The following is a 16,412-nucleotide window of genomic DNA, read 5'->3' on the forward strand; positions in this document are numbered from 1 at the left end:
GAATGGGCACAAATATGGATCTCTTCCAGTCAGTTGGCCAGGTAGCTGTCTTCCGAATTTCTTGGCATTAGACAAGTGAGTGCTTCCAGTGCTGCATCTGTTTGTTGAAGCATCTCAACTGGTATTCTGTCAATTCCTGGAGCCTTGTTTTTCATCAATGCCTTCAATGCAGCTTGGACCTCTTCCTTCAATACCACTAGTTCTTGATCATATGCTACCTCCTGAAATGGTTGAACGCTGACCAATTCTTTTTGGTACAGTGACTCTGTGTATTCCTTCCATCTTCTTTTGATACTTCCTGCTTTGTTTAATATTTTCCTTGTAGAATCCTTCAATATTGCAACTTGAGGCTTGAATTTTTTCTTCAGTTCTTTCAGCTTGAGAAATGCTGAGCATGTTCTTCCCTTTTGGTTTTCTAACTCCAGTCCAGGTCTTCGCACATTTCATTATATACTTTATTTTGTCTTCTTTAGTCGCCCTCTGAAATCTTCTGTTCAGCTCTTTCACTTCATCATTTCTTCCTTTCAGTTTAGCTACTCTACATTCAAGGGCAACTTTCAGAGTCTCTTCTGACATCCATTTTGGTCTTTTCTTTCTTTTCTGTCTTTTTCATGATCTCTTGTTTTCTTCATGTATGATGTTTTTGATGTCATTCCACAACCTGTCTGGTTTTTGTTCATTAGTGTTCAATGCATCAAATCTATTCCTGAGATGGTCTCTAAATTCAGGTGGGATATACTCAAGGTGATACTTTGAATCTTATGGACTTGTTTTAATTTTCTTCAGCTTGAACTTGAACTTGCATATGAGCAATTGATGGTGTGTTCCACAACTGGCCCCTGGCCTTGTTCTGACTGATGATACTGAGCTTTTCCATCATCTCTTTCCACAGATGTAGTCAATTTGATTCCTGCTTATTCCATCTGGTGAGGTCCACACGTATAGTCGACGTTTATATGTTGCTGAAAACAGGTATTTACAATGAAGAAATCACTGGTCTTTCAAAGTTGTATGATCCTAGTTATGTAAAATTGTGTGTTTATACATACACAGAGAAATGTCTGAAAGAAATTAACCGCTATTAACATTTTAGTCTATTTTGAGTGGTAGAATTTCAGAAGATTTTTTAATGTTCTTTTTTACATGTTTCTGTATAGTTTGGATTTTTAAAAATTAGTATCATTTTTAGAACAAGAAAAAGCAAATTAAAAATCACTCTGAAAAAACTAAGCACGAAAGATTCCTTTTTAAAAAGAATTTTGACATTAGGTTCCTTAAAAGGCTCATTTTAAATCTTACTCCTTTAAATGATTCTAAGTAAGATCTTTTTAATTCAGAAGGAAATTACACCAAAATAAATCAGGATCCCTTTACATATTGCCTTAGTAATCTAGTGCTGCTATAACAGAAATACCACAAACAGAAATTTATTTTTTCACAGTTTAGGAGGCTAAAAGTCCAAATTCAGGGTGCTGGCTTTAGGGGAAGGCTTTTCTCTCTTTCGGCTCTGGAGGAACGTCTTTGTCTCTTTTTAGCTTCTGTTCCTGGGTGATCTTCATGTGGCCTGGCATCTCTCCTCCCCTATCTCTGCTTATTCGCTTGCTTGTTTAATCTCTTTCATATCTCAAGAGATTGCCTCAAGACACACCCTACACTAATACTGCCTGATTATAACCAAAGACATAGAGGTTAGGATTTACAACACATATTTTTGGGAGACACAATTCAATCCGTAACACACATGAACTTTGTCTATAATTGAATATCTCCCTGACAAACGATAGGACAAAAAAGAGTGATAAAGGTTAGGCTTTTCCCGTGAAGTAAGATTTTAACAGCATTTTACTATAGCTCTTTAAATAACTCAAATCTAAAAATTTACACATTTCTGAAATACCGTCTTACCATAATTACATCTAAGCCATAATAGACACTCAGAAATCTAAAATACACTCAATACTAGACAACATGATATAAATTTTCAAATTGTACCACCTCACAACAATACCTGAAACTTGTGTCTGCTTACTCTAGCCTGAGGGTCCTCCTGTTAGTATTTCATATAAATCTTACCTCTTCAAGCTTCTTCTCAATCTCTTTAAAGACAAGATTTGCCTTAAATCCATCAAATGCAGAACTGGTTGGAACAGCCTCAATTTGATGAGTTCTAAAAGAGTTGGAGGGAAAATCAATTTCAATCCATGGAGTCACATAGTATTAGAATTTTCAACATTATACAATAGTAATTTTCAAAACTCCTAAGAACAGAGACTTGGCGACTCCTACCCAAAGGAAATAAAATCTTTATTAAGTACATAAAACAATGAGATTTTTCCTTCTCATGATGTCAACAAATACTGAGTGCTCACTAGGTACGAGGCATTGTTCTTAAAAATATAGTAAACCAAAGGACCTACCCTCATGAAGCTTTTGCACTAGCGGAGGAGAGTAAAAACAAACAAGCGGAAAATAAAGAATAAAATTCCAATGAAGAAAATAAGGCAGGTTAAAGGGAGGTTGTTGTTGTTAGTTGCCAAGTCAGCTCTGACTGACGGCAACCCCATGGTACAAGAGAACAAAATGCTGCCTGGTCCTGTGCCATCCTCCTGATTGCCAGCATGATTTTTAGTCCCGTTTCGGCCACTGTATGTTTTGAGTGTCTTCCAACCTAGAGAGCTCATTTTCCAGCACTACATTGGATAGTATTCTCTTACGATTCACAGGATTTTCAATGACTAATTTTCAGAAGCAGATCGCTAGGCCTTTCTTTCTAGTCTGTCTTAGTCTGGAAGCTCCATTAAAATCTATCCACCATGGGTGACCTTGCTGGTATTTGAAATACCAGTGGCATGCAAGCCACCACACAGACAAGTGGTGATAAGTTGTTGTTAACTGCCATTGAGTAGGCTCCAACTCATGGTGACACCACACACAGTGAACAAAGCACTGCCCGGTCCTGCGCCCCATGTCTGGTTACGTACCGGACCACTGTGATCCACAGGGTCTTCATTGGCTGATTTTAGGAAGTAGATCACCAGGCCTTTCTTCCTGGTCTGTCTTAGTCTAGAAGCTCCACTGAAACGGGTTCAGCATGATAGCAACATGCAAACTTTCACTATATTTATGTGTGTTAGGTTAACTATTTTAGACAATGTGGTAAGGAGACAATATTTAGATCAGGTCTTCAGTTATATAAATGAACCAGCCTTGCAAAGATCTAGGTGGGGAAGCCAGTTCTAGGCTGAAGGAACCTGAAATATAAAGACCCTGAAATAGAAACTAGCTTGGCAGTTAAAGGAATTGTAAGAAGGCCAGTATAGCTGCAGCAGAGCAGAGTGGGGGGACATAAGGTCAGAGAAACAGACAGGGCAAGATAACGTGGGGCTGATAGGTCATGTCAGGAATTTGGGTTTTATTTTAAGAATAACGAGAAGAACTGTAGAGGATAAGCTAGAGAGTGGCATGATCCTATTTACATGTTTTATAAAAGAAATCTGACCAGCAGCTGGAAAATGAACTGTAAGGGGGCAAGTGGGAAGGCAGGGAGATCCATTAAGAGCTGACTGCAGCAATCCAGGCAAGAGATGATGGTGGTTAGAAGAGGGTGATAAGGGAGTGGGGAGTAAGCAGAGGTATGACTAGGAGATTTATTTATTTATTTATTGTACTTCAGGTGAAGCTTACAGAACAAATAGTTTTCTCATGAAACAGTAGTACACATACTGTTTTATGACATTGGTTAACAACCCCACAACACGTCAACCCTCTAACTTCTCAACCTTTTTTTTTTTGGTGAAAATACACATAGCCAAAGATACACCATTTCAAAAATTTCTACAGGCACAGTTCAGTGACATTGACTACGCTCTTCCAATGGTGCTGCTATTCTCACTTAAGATGAAGGTTTACAGAACAAAATAGTTTCTCATTTAACAGTTACTACACATATTGCCCTATGACAATGGTTAACAATCTCACAACACATCAACAATAACCTTACTCAACCTTGGGTTCCCTATCACCAGCTTCCTTGTCCCCTTCTGCCTTCTGGCCCTTGTCACTGGACTACTGTACCTCATTAGTCCCATTTGGTTTTACGGGGCTGTCCACTCCCAGGCTGAACGGTGAACCTCGGAGATAACTTCACCACTGAGCTAAAAGGGTGTCTGGGGGCCATACTCTCAGGGTTTCTCAGTCTCCTTTAAGCCAATAAATCTGGTCTTTTTTTTGTGAGTTAGAATTATGTTCTACATTCTTCTCCAGTTCTGTCCAGAACCCTCTGTTGTGATCCTGGTCAGAGCAGTCAGTGGTGATACCCGGGCACCATCTAGCTGTACTGGACTCAGTCCGGTGGAGGCCTTGGTAGCTGTGGTCCATTAGTCCTTCGGACTAATCTTTTCCTTGTATCCTGTTCTCCTCATTCTCCCTTGCTCCCGAAGGGATGAGACCAGTGGAGTATCTTAGATGGCTGCTCACAGGCTTTTAAGACCCCAGACACTACTCACCAAGGTAGAATGTAGAACATTGTCTTCATAAACTGTGTTATGCCAACTGAGCTAGATGTTCCCCGAGACCATGGTCCCCACAGCCCTCTGGGAGATTTATTTTTAACCTGTGATAGAAGATACGAATTTAACAGCCATCTGCCCATTGGTTGTTTAATACTTAGGAAACAACTAGAGATAAATGGCCTGATTTGGTGGAAGGAACACAGCCTTTATAGCCATAAAGAATCCCAAGGTCCTCCTCCACTCACTAGCTATATGATTCATCTCTGTGTACCTGCAGTGGGGAGAGAGGAGAGAGTCAGTCACTCTGCAGTTAAATGGAATCCTGTGTGGAAGGCACTTAGCAGAGTACCTGGCCCACGGTAAAAATTGGCAGCCATGACTGGTATGGGCACCAGAGTCTCAAATGTTACATACGGACAGAAGGCTCAGGGGTTTGAGGAAGATGAGGACATCTTAGCATGTGTGATGGTTAATTCTGTGTGTCAACTTGCCTGGGCAATGGTGCCCAGTTGTTTGGTCACACACTTGTCTAGATGTCGCTGGGAAAGTATTTCCATGTGATGAACATTTAAATCAGCTGACCTTAAGTAAAGAAGATCACCCTCCAAAATGTGGGTGGGCCTCATCCAATCAATTAAAGGCCTTAAGAGGAAAATCTGAAGTTTTCTTAGGGAGAAGGATTCTTCTTCAAGACCATAACACAGCTATCCTGCTAGAGTTTCTGGCCTATCGCCCAGCCTACTGATTTTGGACACGAGACTGCCGAGGTTTCCAGTCTGTGGCCTGACCTATGGATTCTGGACTTGCCAGCCTCTACGACCATGTGAGCCAATTCCTTACAATAAATCTCTCTCTATATATGTACCTTGTTGGTCTGTTTCTCTGAAGAACCTAATACAGCACGTTAGGTAATTCGTTCAACCTATCATGAGCATGCTGGTGATGGCTAGGACCAAGACTAGAACAACACAGGAAGGACATATTTGAAGGAGTCAAGAGTGCAGCAGCTGCCTAATAAGTGTTTCTTTCTTTCTCTATCTGCCCCTTCTCTCTGACATGCTCCCTCTTTTTCTCTTTCCTCCTTCCCAACTGATCCACTTCTCCTTTGCTTTCCCCTTCCTTCTTCCTATAATTTCATAAATATTTAGTGAGTGGCTGCTACATGCCAGGCATTGCTGGAGGCACTGGGGCTATAAAAGTGAACAAGTCAGACCCAGTCCCTGCCCTCACTGAGTTTACATTCTTCCACTGGAGGAGAAAAGGAAGTAAACAGACAAAATAATTGCAGGTCGTAGTGGTGCAAATGGTTAACGAGCTTGGCTGCTAAATGAAAGGTTGGAGGCAATCGACTCTTAAAAAATCAGTCACTGAAAACCTATGAAATATAACAATAAGAAAAAGAAAACCCCATGGAGCACAGCTCTACTCTGACACACATCGACTTGATGGTAGCTGGTTTTTTGGGGTTTTTTTTCTGTTTGTTTTTAGCAAGTGTTAGAAAGGAAATTAAAAGAATAATTTCCTTTAGGTAGGGAGGTCAAGGAAAGACCTCTTGGAGCAGGTGAATTTAAGCTAAAACCCTATTAAAGGAAGAAAAGGAGCTAGCTGGCAAAGAGGAAAATGCATGTGTAAAGATCCTGAGGGAGAAAAGAGCTTGGAATGTTAAGAACCTAAAATAAGACCAGTGTCACCGGAACGTAGTAAGTGGAGGAGGAGTGACATGGATTGAAACTGGAGAGCTCGGCAGGACCAGACTGTGCAGGTCCAGGCAGGGAATGTGGGAAGCCACCGAAGCTTTTAAACGGCGAGGTGAACAGTTTGATGTGTGATTATTCTCATAACAGGAGTAGAATGAATGGGGGGAGGGCAAGAACACAGGTCTAAAACTGGCCAGGAGGCTGTGGGAGTAATCCAGATAAGAGATGGTGGTGGTCTAGACTACAGTGGAGGCAGTCTGCCAGTGGAGAAAGAGAGAAGGCAGCGGATTCGAAATACATTTTGGAAACATAATCCACAGGACTTGCTAATGGGAGTGGGGGAGATACAAGGGAGGTAGGAAAAGACAAAGGAGTCCTTGGGTGGCGCAAGCGGTCAAGCACTCGACTACTAGCTGAAAGGCTGATGCTTCAAACCCACCCAGAGGCACCTCAGAAGACAGGCCTGGCAATTTGCTTCTGAAAGGTCACAGCCTTGAAAAGCCTATGGAGCAGTTCTGCTCACACACACGGGGTCGCCATGAGTCGGAATCGACTCGATGGCAATCAACAACAACAACAAGAAAAAAGCAAGAATGATTTCAGGTTTTTGGCCTGAGTAAATGCGGGGGAGGGTAGTACTATTTACTGAAACAAGGAAGAATATAGCAGGTGTGTGTGCGGGTCAGGGGAGAATCAAAGTTCTGTTTTAGGTATATTAAGTTTAAGATGTTTTATCAGACAACAAGCAGTTGGCTATGAGAGTACAGGGCTCATAGAAGAGGTCAGGCTGGAGATAAAATGGGGTGATCATCAGCACAGTGAAAGTATTTAAACCCATGGTAACTGATAAGCTCACCCTGAGGTAATCAGAGAGAGAGAAGAGAACCCAGGACAACGCCCTGCGGAGCCCCATTATTTAAGAGGTCTGGGATGGAAGAAGGAGCAGCAGCCAGTGACACAAGAGGAAAACCAGAAGTGCATGGTGGTACAGAAGTCAGGAGGAGAGAGAGAATCCAGGAGGGAGGGCAAACCACATCAAAGGCGGCCAAAGGCCAAGTAAAGTGAGAAAAGAAAAGCGTCCAACGGATTTGGCAGCATGGAGAGGATGGATGACCTTGACAAAAGCAGTTTTAACAGAATGGTAGAGGGTGGAAGTCAGATTCTAGTGAAGAGTGAGAGATGAGCACGGCTCTTCTGAGACATTACTTTTAGGAGAACAGTGAAACGGGGGGGCGGGTATGTGGAGGGAATGTGGTATCAAGGAAGGTCTGTTTTTATTTGAAGATTAACATATCAGAGCCTATTTGCCTGATAGTCCTGAACTAGCAGAAAGTAGGTGAGGTAAAAGGACAGAAGTCTTGAGAGGGTGATGACAGGAGGAGAAGACGGAGGGAAGAAAGAGGATCAGACGTGCAATTCTAGGTCTACAGGTCTAGAGACTGATGATGAGGGAGTTGAGCTAATGACTTCTATTTTCTCAACAAAGTATAATGCAAAGTAATCAGCTAAGAACGAGGGTGAAAGCGTGGATACAGGAAGTCTAAAAAATTGAAAAGAGCGCCTTCGTGTTAATCATATTAATATGACGAACAAGGCATGCACCCTACGATCCAGCTGTGGTGAACTACGCATGGTTCTCAGACCATGGAACACTACATCATGCTGCCACGTCTTAGCCATTGCTGCTCCCTATGCCCTGAATACCTCTGTCCTCTCTCAGCAAATTCCATTTTATTCTTCAAAACCCAGCCCAGGAGACTGCTTTCTGAGAAATCTTTCTTTATCTACCCAAAAGAGCCAGTTGTGCACTTTGTGTCACGCCTGACTGAACCTAATGCTTATTCAGTTACTGTACTAACTACATTGCATGAGAGTTCTTTAGCAGAAATCTGTCTACTCTCCTAGATGTTAGCTTCTCAACAGTAGATACCATATCTTTTAAAAAAAAAAATTTTGTATCCCCAGTTCCCAGCACATAATAGGTATTTAGTGACTTAATGGAATTCACTGAATTCTTCTTCACCTAAATCCTAACTTCTACCTGTTCCATTCAGAGAATTATCTATGGTAAACCATCACCCCAAAGGTCTGAATGAATGACCAAAATCAAGTGGGCCAAAACTAGTTCTGCTCCACAAGCCTATTTTGTTACAAATTTTCAGCTTTTAATCATCACTGTACCCTTCTCCAAGCTCGGCACTTCTTAAGTGCCTACAATAAAATAATAACTGATACTAGTAGCACTTCTCAGTGTACAAAGCTTCTTGATACTTTATGGGGCTGAGTCTAGACAACAAGTTCCCAAAGGTCATAGTCTATATCTTTATCTTGCTTGTTTTGAAAAGCATTATCACGCTACGGATTAACCAATCTTTTTACCTAGATTAGAAAAAAAGTTTATATGTAAAGTTTTATCAATTTTTCTGAAAAGTCCTCATTCCTTACCATTTATTTTATATGTGCCCTACTCTAAACAATATATACCCATTCCTCATTTATCAACATAGTTAAGTTCCAAAGGCCATGTCGTTATGCGAAAATCAGCATTATGTGAAAACAGAGGTTGACCACATCAGATCACAAAATGGAGGATGACTACATCATTACATAACTGCCAAATTACATTATTACATAACTGTCAAACCACTGAGAATCACAGCCCAGCCAAACTGATACATAACCTTAACCATCACTGCCAGATGTGTGTCATTAACACACAAAACAGTCGGATAGTAGATTCTTACTACTGCCTTAAAAGCAAAGTGTTGGATAACAAGATAGTTAATAAGTGAGGAGTGGTGTACCAATTTAAGCAGACTCAGAAAAAATTATTCATATTGCAAAACCATGCTCATGATTTTTAATACACAGAGTTCTTTTATAAGAAATTCTGATTTTTTTTAAATGTGATTTTTATATGTAAGTTTTCTAAAATAAATCTAGTATGTAAAGTATTAGAAGGGGCTGTTATGGATTGAATGTGCCCCCCTCCAAATATGCAGAAATCCTAACCCCTTTATCTAGTGAAAGTGGCCTTGTTTAGAAATAGGGTCTTTAAAAATGTTCTTATCAGTTACACTAACATGAGGTCACACCAGAGTAGAGTGGGTCCTAATCTCATCTGAGCGCTCTCCTTTTAAAAGAGAACAGTCACAGAGAGACACAGGGGGAAGACAGCCTGTGAAAACGCATCTACAAGCCAAGGAACACCAAGAAACGCCAGAGGTTACCAGAAGGTGGAAGAGACAAGGACGGAATTTCTCCTAGATCCACTGGACAGAGGGCATGACCCTGCCAACACCTTGAATTTGGACTCCTAGCCTCCAGAACTGAGACAATAAATTTCTGTTCTTATACTCCACTGAGTTTCTCATGTTTTGTTACGCCGCCCTAGAAGACTAATGCAGGGGACCCTGAAGGTTAACCGCAGAATCTCCTACTTGATGTATAAATTGTTCTGATACTTCCTGACAAATTTCATAATAGGGCCTAGAATATAGGCTTTGCTTCAACCACATCAAAGACTAGGAGTGCAGAGTAGCCAACAAAGCAGGAGTTTTGAAATCAGATGAGAGTTAGAATCCTGACACCCACCACTGAAGACTCTACGTCTTCAGATAACTTGTTTTAACTCTGATCATCAATCTTCTCATCGATAAACTGCATATAATACCTAACATGTGGGGTTTTAATGAGGATTAAACAAAGAGTATGTAAAGCACCTAGCATGGTCTTGGCACATACTAGGCCCTAAGAAACTGGTTGCTAAAGAACTCTTACAACTTCATAATAAAAAAACAAATAACTCAGTTAAAAAATGGGCAAAGGATCTGGACATTTCACCAAAAAAGACAAACAAATGACAAATAAGCACATGAAAAGATGCTCAACATCATTAATCGTTAGGAAAATGCAAATCAAAACCACAGTGAAATACCACTTCACACCCAGAAGGACAGCTAAAATAAAAAGGACAGACAATAACAAGTGTTGGCAAGGATGTTGGAAAATTGGAACCCTCAACATAATGGAAAATTATTTAGCCATAAAAAGGAAAGAAGTATTGATATATGCTCCAACACAGATGAACCCTGAAAATATTATGCTAAATGAAAGAAGCCAGTCACAAAAGACCATATATCGTATGATTCCATTTATACGAAATGTCAGGAATAGGCAAATTAATAGAGACAGAAAGTAGATTCGTGACTGCCAGGGACTGGGAGGGGGGAATAAGGAGTGACTGCTAATGGGTATGGGGTTTCTTTTGAGGGTGATGAAAATGTTCTAAAATTAATTGTAGTGATAGCTGCACAACTCTTATGACTATACTAAAAACTACGGAATTGTAACCACTTAAAGTGGGTGAACTGTAATGACGTGAATAATATCTCAATACAGCTGATAAAAAAATAATTTTGAAAAAGTAGTTGCTGTTATTCTCAGTATTTAGGAGGAAGACAAAATCCTCCATTTAAATCAAATCTTCATCCCTAAATCTAACCTTCTGCCAGTAATCAATATGTTCTAATTAGTGATGCTCAGCAATGCATGTAAGTCCTGGGGAGTGACAAAGTTCCTCTGCAAACAGCAACTCTCCTTGACCTTAGAGCAGGCACATGGTTCCAAAGAGCTGAGAGGTGAAAGATAAAAAAGAAACCTCAGAGGGATATGGTGGGTGCTGTGACCAGATCCTCCTTGGCCAAGCTGTGGGCTTCAACAAGTTGGATGTGTTCCCCATTGGGTACAAAAAATTAAAGTTCATTTTTTCCAAACCCCTAGGTAATATTCATAATTTACTAAATAAAACCATTTTGATAATTTAACCAATGACATGAACTGGAGAAATAGGAAAGAAAAGGAAAATGCACTGGGCAGTCAGAAACTCTGAGCAACTACAATGTGTGCCAGGTATTTTTTTATTTGTTAGTTCTTGAATCCCTGAAATAGCTATTTTCACCATCTTCTAAATGAGGAAAAGGTTAACCACATCCAAAGCAGGTGGTGTGATGAAAAAGTTGATAGGGTTTTCTTTCCACTGATCGACACTGCCTCTCTAACAATGTCAGTCTACAAAAATTTTCTTTCAAATGTGGCATACAGGTGGCCTTTAAGTAGTTTTAGAACTTCTTCATTGTAACTGATAACTAGTGGCTATATATATATATATATAAAAAGGTGATCCAACTGAATTTGGAAATTATCGAACAATATCATTAATATCACACGCAAGTAAAATTTTGCTGAAGATCATTCAAAAGCGGCTGCAGCAGTAAATCGACAGGGAACTGCCAGAAATTCAGGCCAGATTCAGAAGAGGATGTGGAACCAGGGATATCATTGTTGATGTCAGACAGATCCTGGCTGAAAGCAGAGAATACCAGAAAGATGTTTACCTGTGTTTTACTGACTATGCAAAGGCATTCAACTGGGAGGATCATAACAAATTACGGATAACATTGCGAAGAATGGGAATTCCAAAACACTTAATTGTGCTCATGAGGAACCTGTATACAGATCAAGAGGCAGTCATTCGAACAGAACAAGGGGATACTCGGTGGTTTAAAATCAGGAAAGGTGTGCATCAGGGTTGTATCCTTTCACCATATTTATTCAATCTGTATGCTAAGCAAATAATCCGAGAAGCTGGACTACATGAAGAAGGATGGGGCATCAGGATTGGAGGAAGACTCATTAACAACCTGTGATATGCAGATGATGCAACCTTGCCTGCTGAAAGTAAAGAGGACTTGAAGCATTTACTGATGAAGATCAAAGACCACAGCCTTTAGTATGGATTACACCTCAACATAAAGAAAACAAAAATCTTCACAACTGGACCAATAAACATCATCATGATAAATGGAGAAAAGATTGAGGTTGGTAAGGATTTCATTTTACTTGGATCCACAATCAACACTCATGGAAGCAGAGGTCAAGAAATCAAAAGATGCATTGTGTTGGGCAAATATGCTGCAGAAGACCTCTTTAAAGTGTCGAAAAGCAAAGATTTCACCTTGAAGACTAAGGTGTGCCTGACCCAAGCCACACTATTTTCAATTGCATCATATGCATGTGAAAGCTGGACAATGAATAAGGAAGACCGAAGAAGAATTGATGCCTTTGAATTGTGGTGTTGGTGAAGAATAGTGAATATACCATGGACTGCCAAAAGAACGAACAAATCTGTCTTGAAAGAAGTACAGCCAGAATGCTCCTTAGAAGCAAGGATGGTGAGACTACATCTTACATACTTTGGACATGTCATCAGGAGGGAATCAGTCCCTGGAGAAGGATATTATGCTTGGTAAAGTAGAGGGTCAGCGAGAAAGAAGAGGACCTTCAACTAGATGGATTGATGCAGTGGCTGCAACAATGGGCTCAAGCATAACAACGATTGTGAGGATGGCACAGGCCCGGGCAGTGTTTCATTCTGTCGTACACAAGGTTGCTATGAGTCGGAAATGACTTGATGGCTCCTAACGACAGTGGCTACATTAGTATAGAGAAAGATATAAATCAAGTAAGATTATTGCATGCATTCCTTAGAAATCTATTTTTAAATGAAACTAAAGCAGAGTGTGTGTGTGTGTGTGTGTGTGTGTTGGGAAGTTCAATGTTGTTCCCATTTGTCAGGAAGGCTTAGAAGTAGTAACAATGAGCACACATCTAGCAGCTACATCGTGGTTTTTAAATATCATTCTCTACTTAAAAGGAACCAGGGCTCCTTGGAGAAATGTCTGATCCTAGGGCTGAGGCAGGGAAAGTACAGGATGAGCCTGGAACATCTGTGGAGCCAAAAAGTAAGCAAGTACTAAAAAGCATCATGAGGATATATGGGTCAGCCTGAAGGGGCTCCTACTAGCCAAATAGGGACATTTTGAGCATCAAAATAAATGATACTAATAGATTAAACCCAGTGAATTCATGAGTTTATACTGACACACACACATAAATAAATGGAAGAAAAGGAAAAACTCTTCCCTACAGCAGAATGCCAATTAATAAACATAGAAGGAATGATGAAGTCAGAAAATCATCAGTGATTGCTGAAATCATCAATGGATGCTAAAATGAATGAGTAATGGGTGAAAGTTGATGAGGAACAGGCTATTTACATAACCTCAAAGCATCTTACCAAAAATTACTTTTTAACTACACAAGGAAAAACAGTAACTTTACGTTGGAAAACATGGTAGGCACTACCTTAAGTCATGACACCTAACATCACCAATATCAGACAACCAACATCATGTGCCTCCTGATATGATACACTGAGAAGGACACAACATGACTTTAGTTGTATTCCTGCATTTGCATGAATCTCAAATGTATTACGCTAAGTGAAAGAAGCCAGACTCATGGGCATTTTTATTCCGTTCACATGACATTCTGGAAAAGATAAAACTACAGGGGCAGAAAACAGACCAGTGGTCACCAACGACTAGGGAGTGGGGGGAAGGGTTGACTACTAAGGTGCATAGGTCATCTTTTGGGTGATGGAACTGTTCTATACCTTGATTGTGGTGGTGGTGGTTACATGATTGTACCCATTTGTCAAAACCTGTAGAACTATACATTAAAAAAGGGTGAATTTTGCTGTATGAAAAGCATGCCTTAATAAAAAAATGGAAAAAACAAAACAAAGCTGGGTTTTAAAAATAGATTTCACATTTAACAGAGTACAGAATGCAAACTTGTTTTCAGTCTGCATAATAAAGGCCCTGCACTTATATAAAATGAATAGGACATTATAATAAAAAGCCAATACTCATGTTCAAAATTGGTCTAAACCAAAGAAAAGAAAAATTGAGCTGTAAGCCAAAGAATTATGAAGAAAAAAGCAACACAACTGTTCCATTTTGGTTTTGTTTGTCAGAGACTGTTTTACAATCTAGCTGAGACTACAAAATTTGGACTCTAATCAGAAAAACAAAATATGATTTTCATTACCTCTATAATCAAGACATTTATTATCCCTTTCCTTATTTTAATAGCAGCACAACACAACACTGTACATACGCCAGTGATATAAATAAACTTTATTCTTCTATATTAAAAGGCTTTTTATTCTGCTGGCAGAGTTTTGGGTGGGAGGGGAAAAAAATGAAGATTGAAAATTGACACTATCCTTTCCAGGTAGAAATGTATTTATTTTTATTAAAGATGTTTCTCCAGCTTAACAAATTATAACAAGACAATGTAAGCTCTATGAAGTAATGTTAAATGACTTTAACCACAAGCAAAATTTGTGCAATTAGATAAAACCCCTTCTCATTCTATGTAAGCCATTCTGGTTCTCAAACTACTCTCATGAAGACTCTGGGACTTGACTGATTATGACTTGAAAGAAAGACGCCAAAAATAAAGAACAAAAAACTTAAATGGTAATTTTTACTAGTCTAGTTATAGTCTCTCAAGCCTAACTAATTAGGTATATTACCCTGTTTATCAGTGACAATAAATACCAATCATAAGATAGGTATTTGTATATGATATATATAAGAAAAACCCATTCTGCCCATCAACTGTCTGTTCTTAAATTTTTCTTTCTCTCATCTCTTCCTACCTCTTCTCTGCTTCTGTGGCTCCTCCTGCAATAGCTACATGGTCTCTTCGATTCTAGCTCTTGTAGGCAACCTGGCTTCTGAGCTCTGTACACTTTACCTCTTCCTATTATCGCTCTAACTTTTGGGGTAAAAGTGCTTTCTTACTGTTGTTAATTTCTGGGTTTTCTCATCATCACCTGTGTAACCCATTCCCTGTATTAAATTCCCTTTGTTTCAAACAGCTAGAATGGTTCCCATTTGCTGGCCGGACCCTGTCTGAATACCTCCACTAAGTAGAAAATGGGAAAAAAGGAAACAAAGAGTTAGTATTCTAAAATTCCCACCCACAGATATGGTGGTCTAACAGCCTCACACCCTGCATTACCAATCAAAAAATATTAAGGATCTATTATGTACTAAAGAGCCTTGGTGGTGCAGTGGTTAAGACCTCAGGCTGCCAACCAAAAGGTCGGCAGTTTGAATCCACCAGCTGCTCCTTGGTAACCCTATGGGGCAGTTCTACTCTGTCCTATAGGGTTGCTATGAGTAGGAACTGACTCGACAGCAATGGGTTTGGCTTTGGGTTTTTTAAATCGTGTACTAAGAGTTGGCAATGGGCTTGGTTTTGGTTTTATTATGTGTCAGAATAGACTCCATGGCAATGGGTTTTGTTTTTTGTTTTTGTTTTTAAGGCAATTAAAAAAAAGTAGAAATCATAGTCCCTGATCCTAAAGAGCAGATAAAAGGATAAAGGACACAGACTGTTACTAAGTATCTACTAAGCACACAGCACTGTGCCAGGTATCAACTGGCACGTATCAACCCATTAATCTTTTTGTTTATTCTTTACTAGTATTTTAAATTACGATGTAATACCTACTTATTATAGAAATTTGCACAGTGCAAGAGGATTTTAAGTAAAATAAGTAAAAATATTTCCTCACTGATCACCAACCCACTCCCCCACCATGCCTATCTCATACCCTGTAGATAACCATTGTTAACATGACAGATATCCTCCCAGACATTTACACACGCTTGCTTAACTCTCAGTCTATCTGGTGTTCCTCTGAAGGTAATCTGTGTTCTTCTCTGGCTGCTTTTAAGATTTTCTTGGTTTTTATAAGTTTTATTAGTCTCTAGTTTTTTTTAGCAGTTTTACTACGATATGCTTAGGTATGGCTTCCTTCTTCTTCTTCTTTTTTTTTAATTGTACTTCAGGTGAAGGCTTACAGAAAAAATAGTTTCTCATGAAACAGTAGTACACACACTGTTTTATGACACTGGTTAACAACCCCACAACACGTCAACCTCTCCCTTCTCGATCTTTTTTTTTTTTGGTGAAAATATGCATAGCCAAACATACACCATTTCAGAAATTTCTACATGCACAGTATACTGACATCAACTACGCTCTTCCAATTGTGCTGCTATTCTCACTTTAGATGAAGGCTTACAGAACAAAATAGTTTCTCATTTAACAGTTAGTATACATGCTGCCCTGTGACAATGGTCAACAACCTCACAACACATCAACACTATCCTTACTCAACCTTGGCTTCCCTATCACCAGCTTCCTTGTCCTCTTCTGCCTTCTGGCCCTTGTCCCTGTACTGCTGTACCTCATAGTCCCATTTGGTTTTATGGGGCTGTCC

At 39.7% G+C, this 16,412-nt stretch overlaps 1 protein-coding gene across 3 annotated transcripts in view; it reads right to left on the reverse strand.

The window, feature by feature from the left end:
- The window catches only part of SCP2 (sterol carrier protein 2), a 155,460-nt gene that overhangs the window by 20,014 nt on the left and 119,034 nt on the right, over positions 1 to 16,412 (reverse strand). For all 3 annotated transcript variants that reach the window (XM_023727059.1, XM_023727058.1, XM_023727060.1), the window contains one exon: positions 2,074 to 2,167. In XM_023727059.1, coding sequence (XP_023582827.1) covers positions 2,074 to 2,167 — 94 coding nt within the window. The remainder of the gene's footprint in view (positions 1 to 2,073; positions 2,168 to 16,412) is intronic.

Source organism: Trichechus manatus, unplaced genomic scaffold (assembly GCF_000243295.1).
Source record: "Trichechus manatus latirostris isolate Lorelei unplaced genomic scaffold, TriManLat1.0 scaffold00015, whole genome shotgun sequence".
NCBI classification, from domain to species: domain Eukaryota; kingdom Metazoa; phylum Chordata; class Mammalia; order Sirenia; family Trichechidae; genus Trichechus; species Trichechus manatus.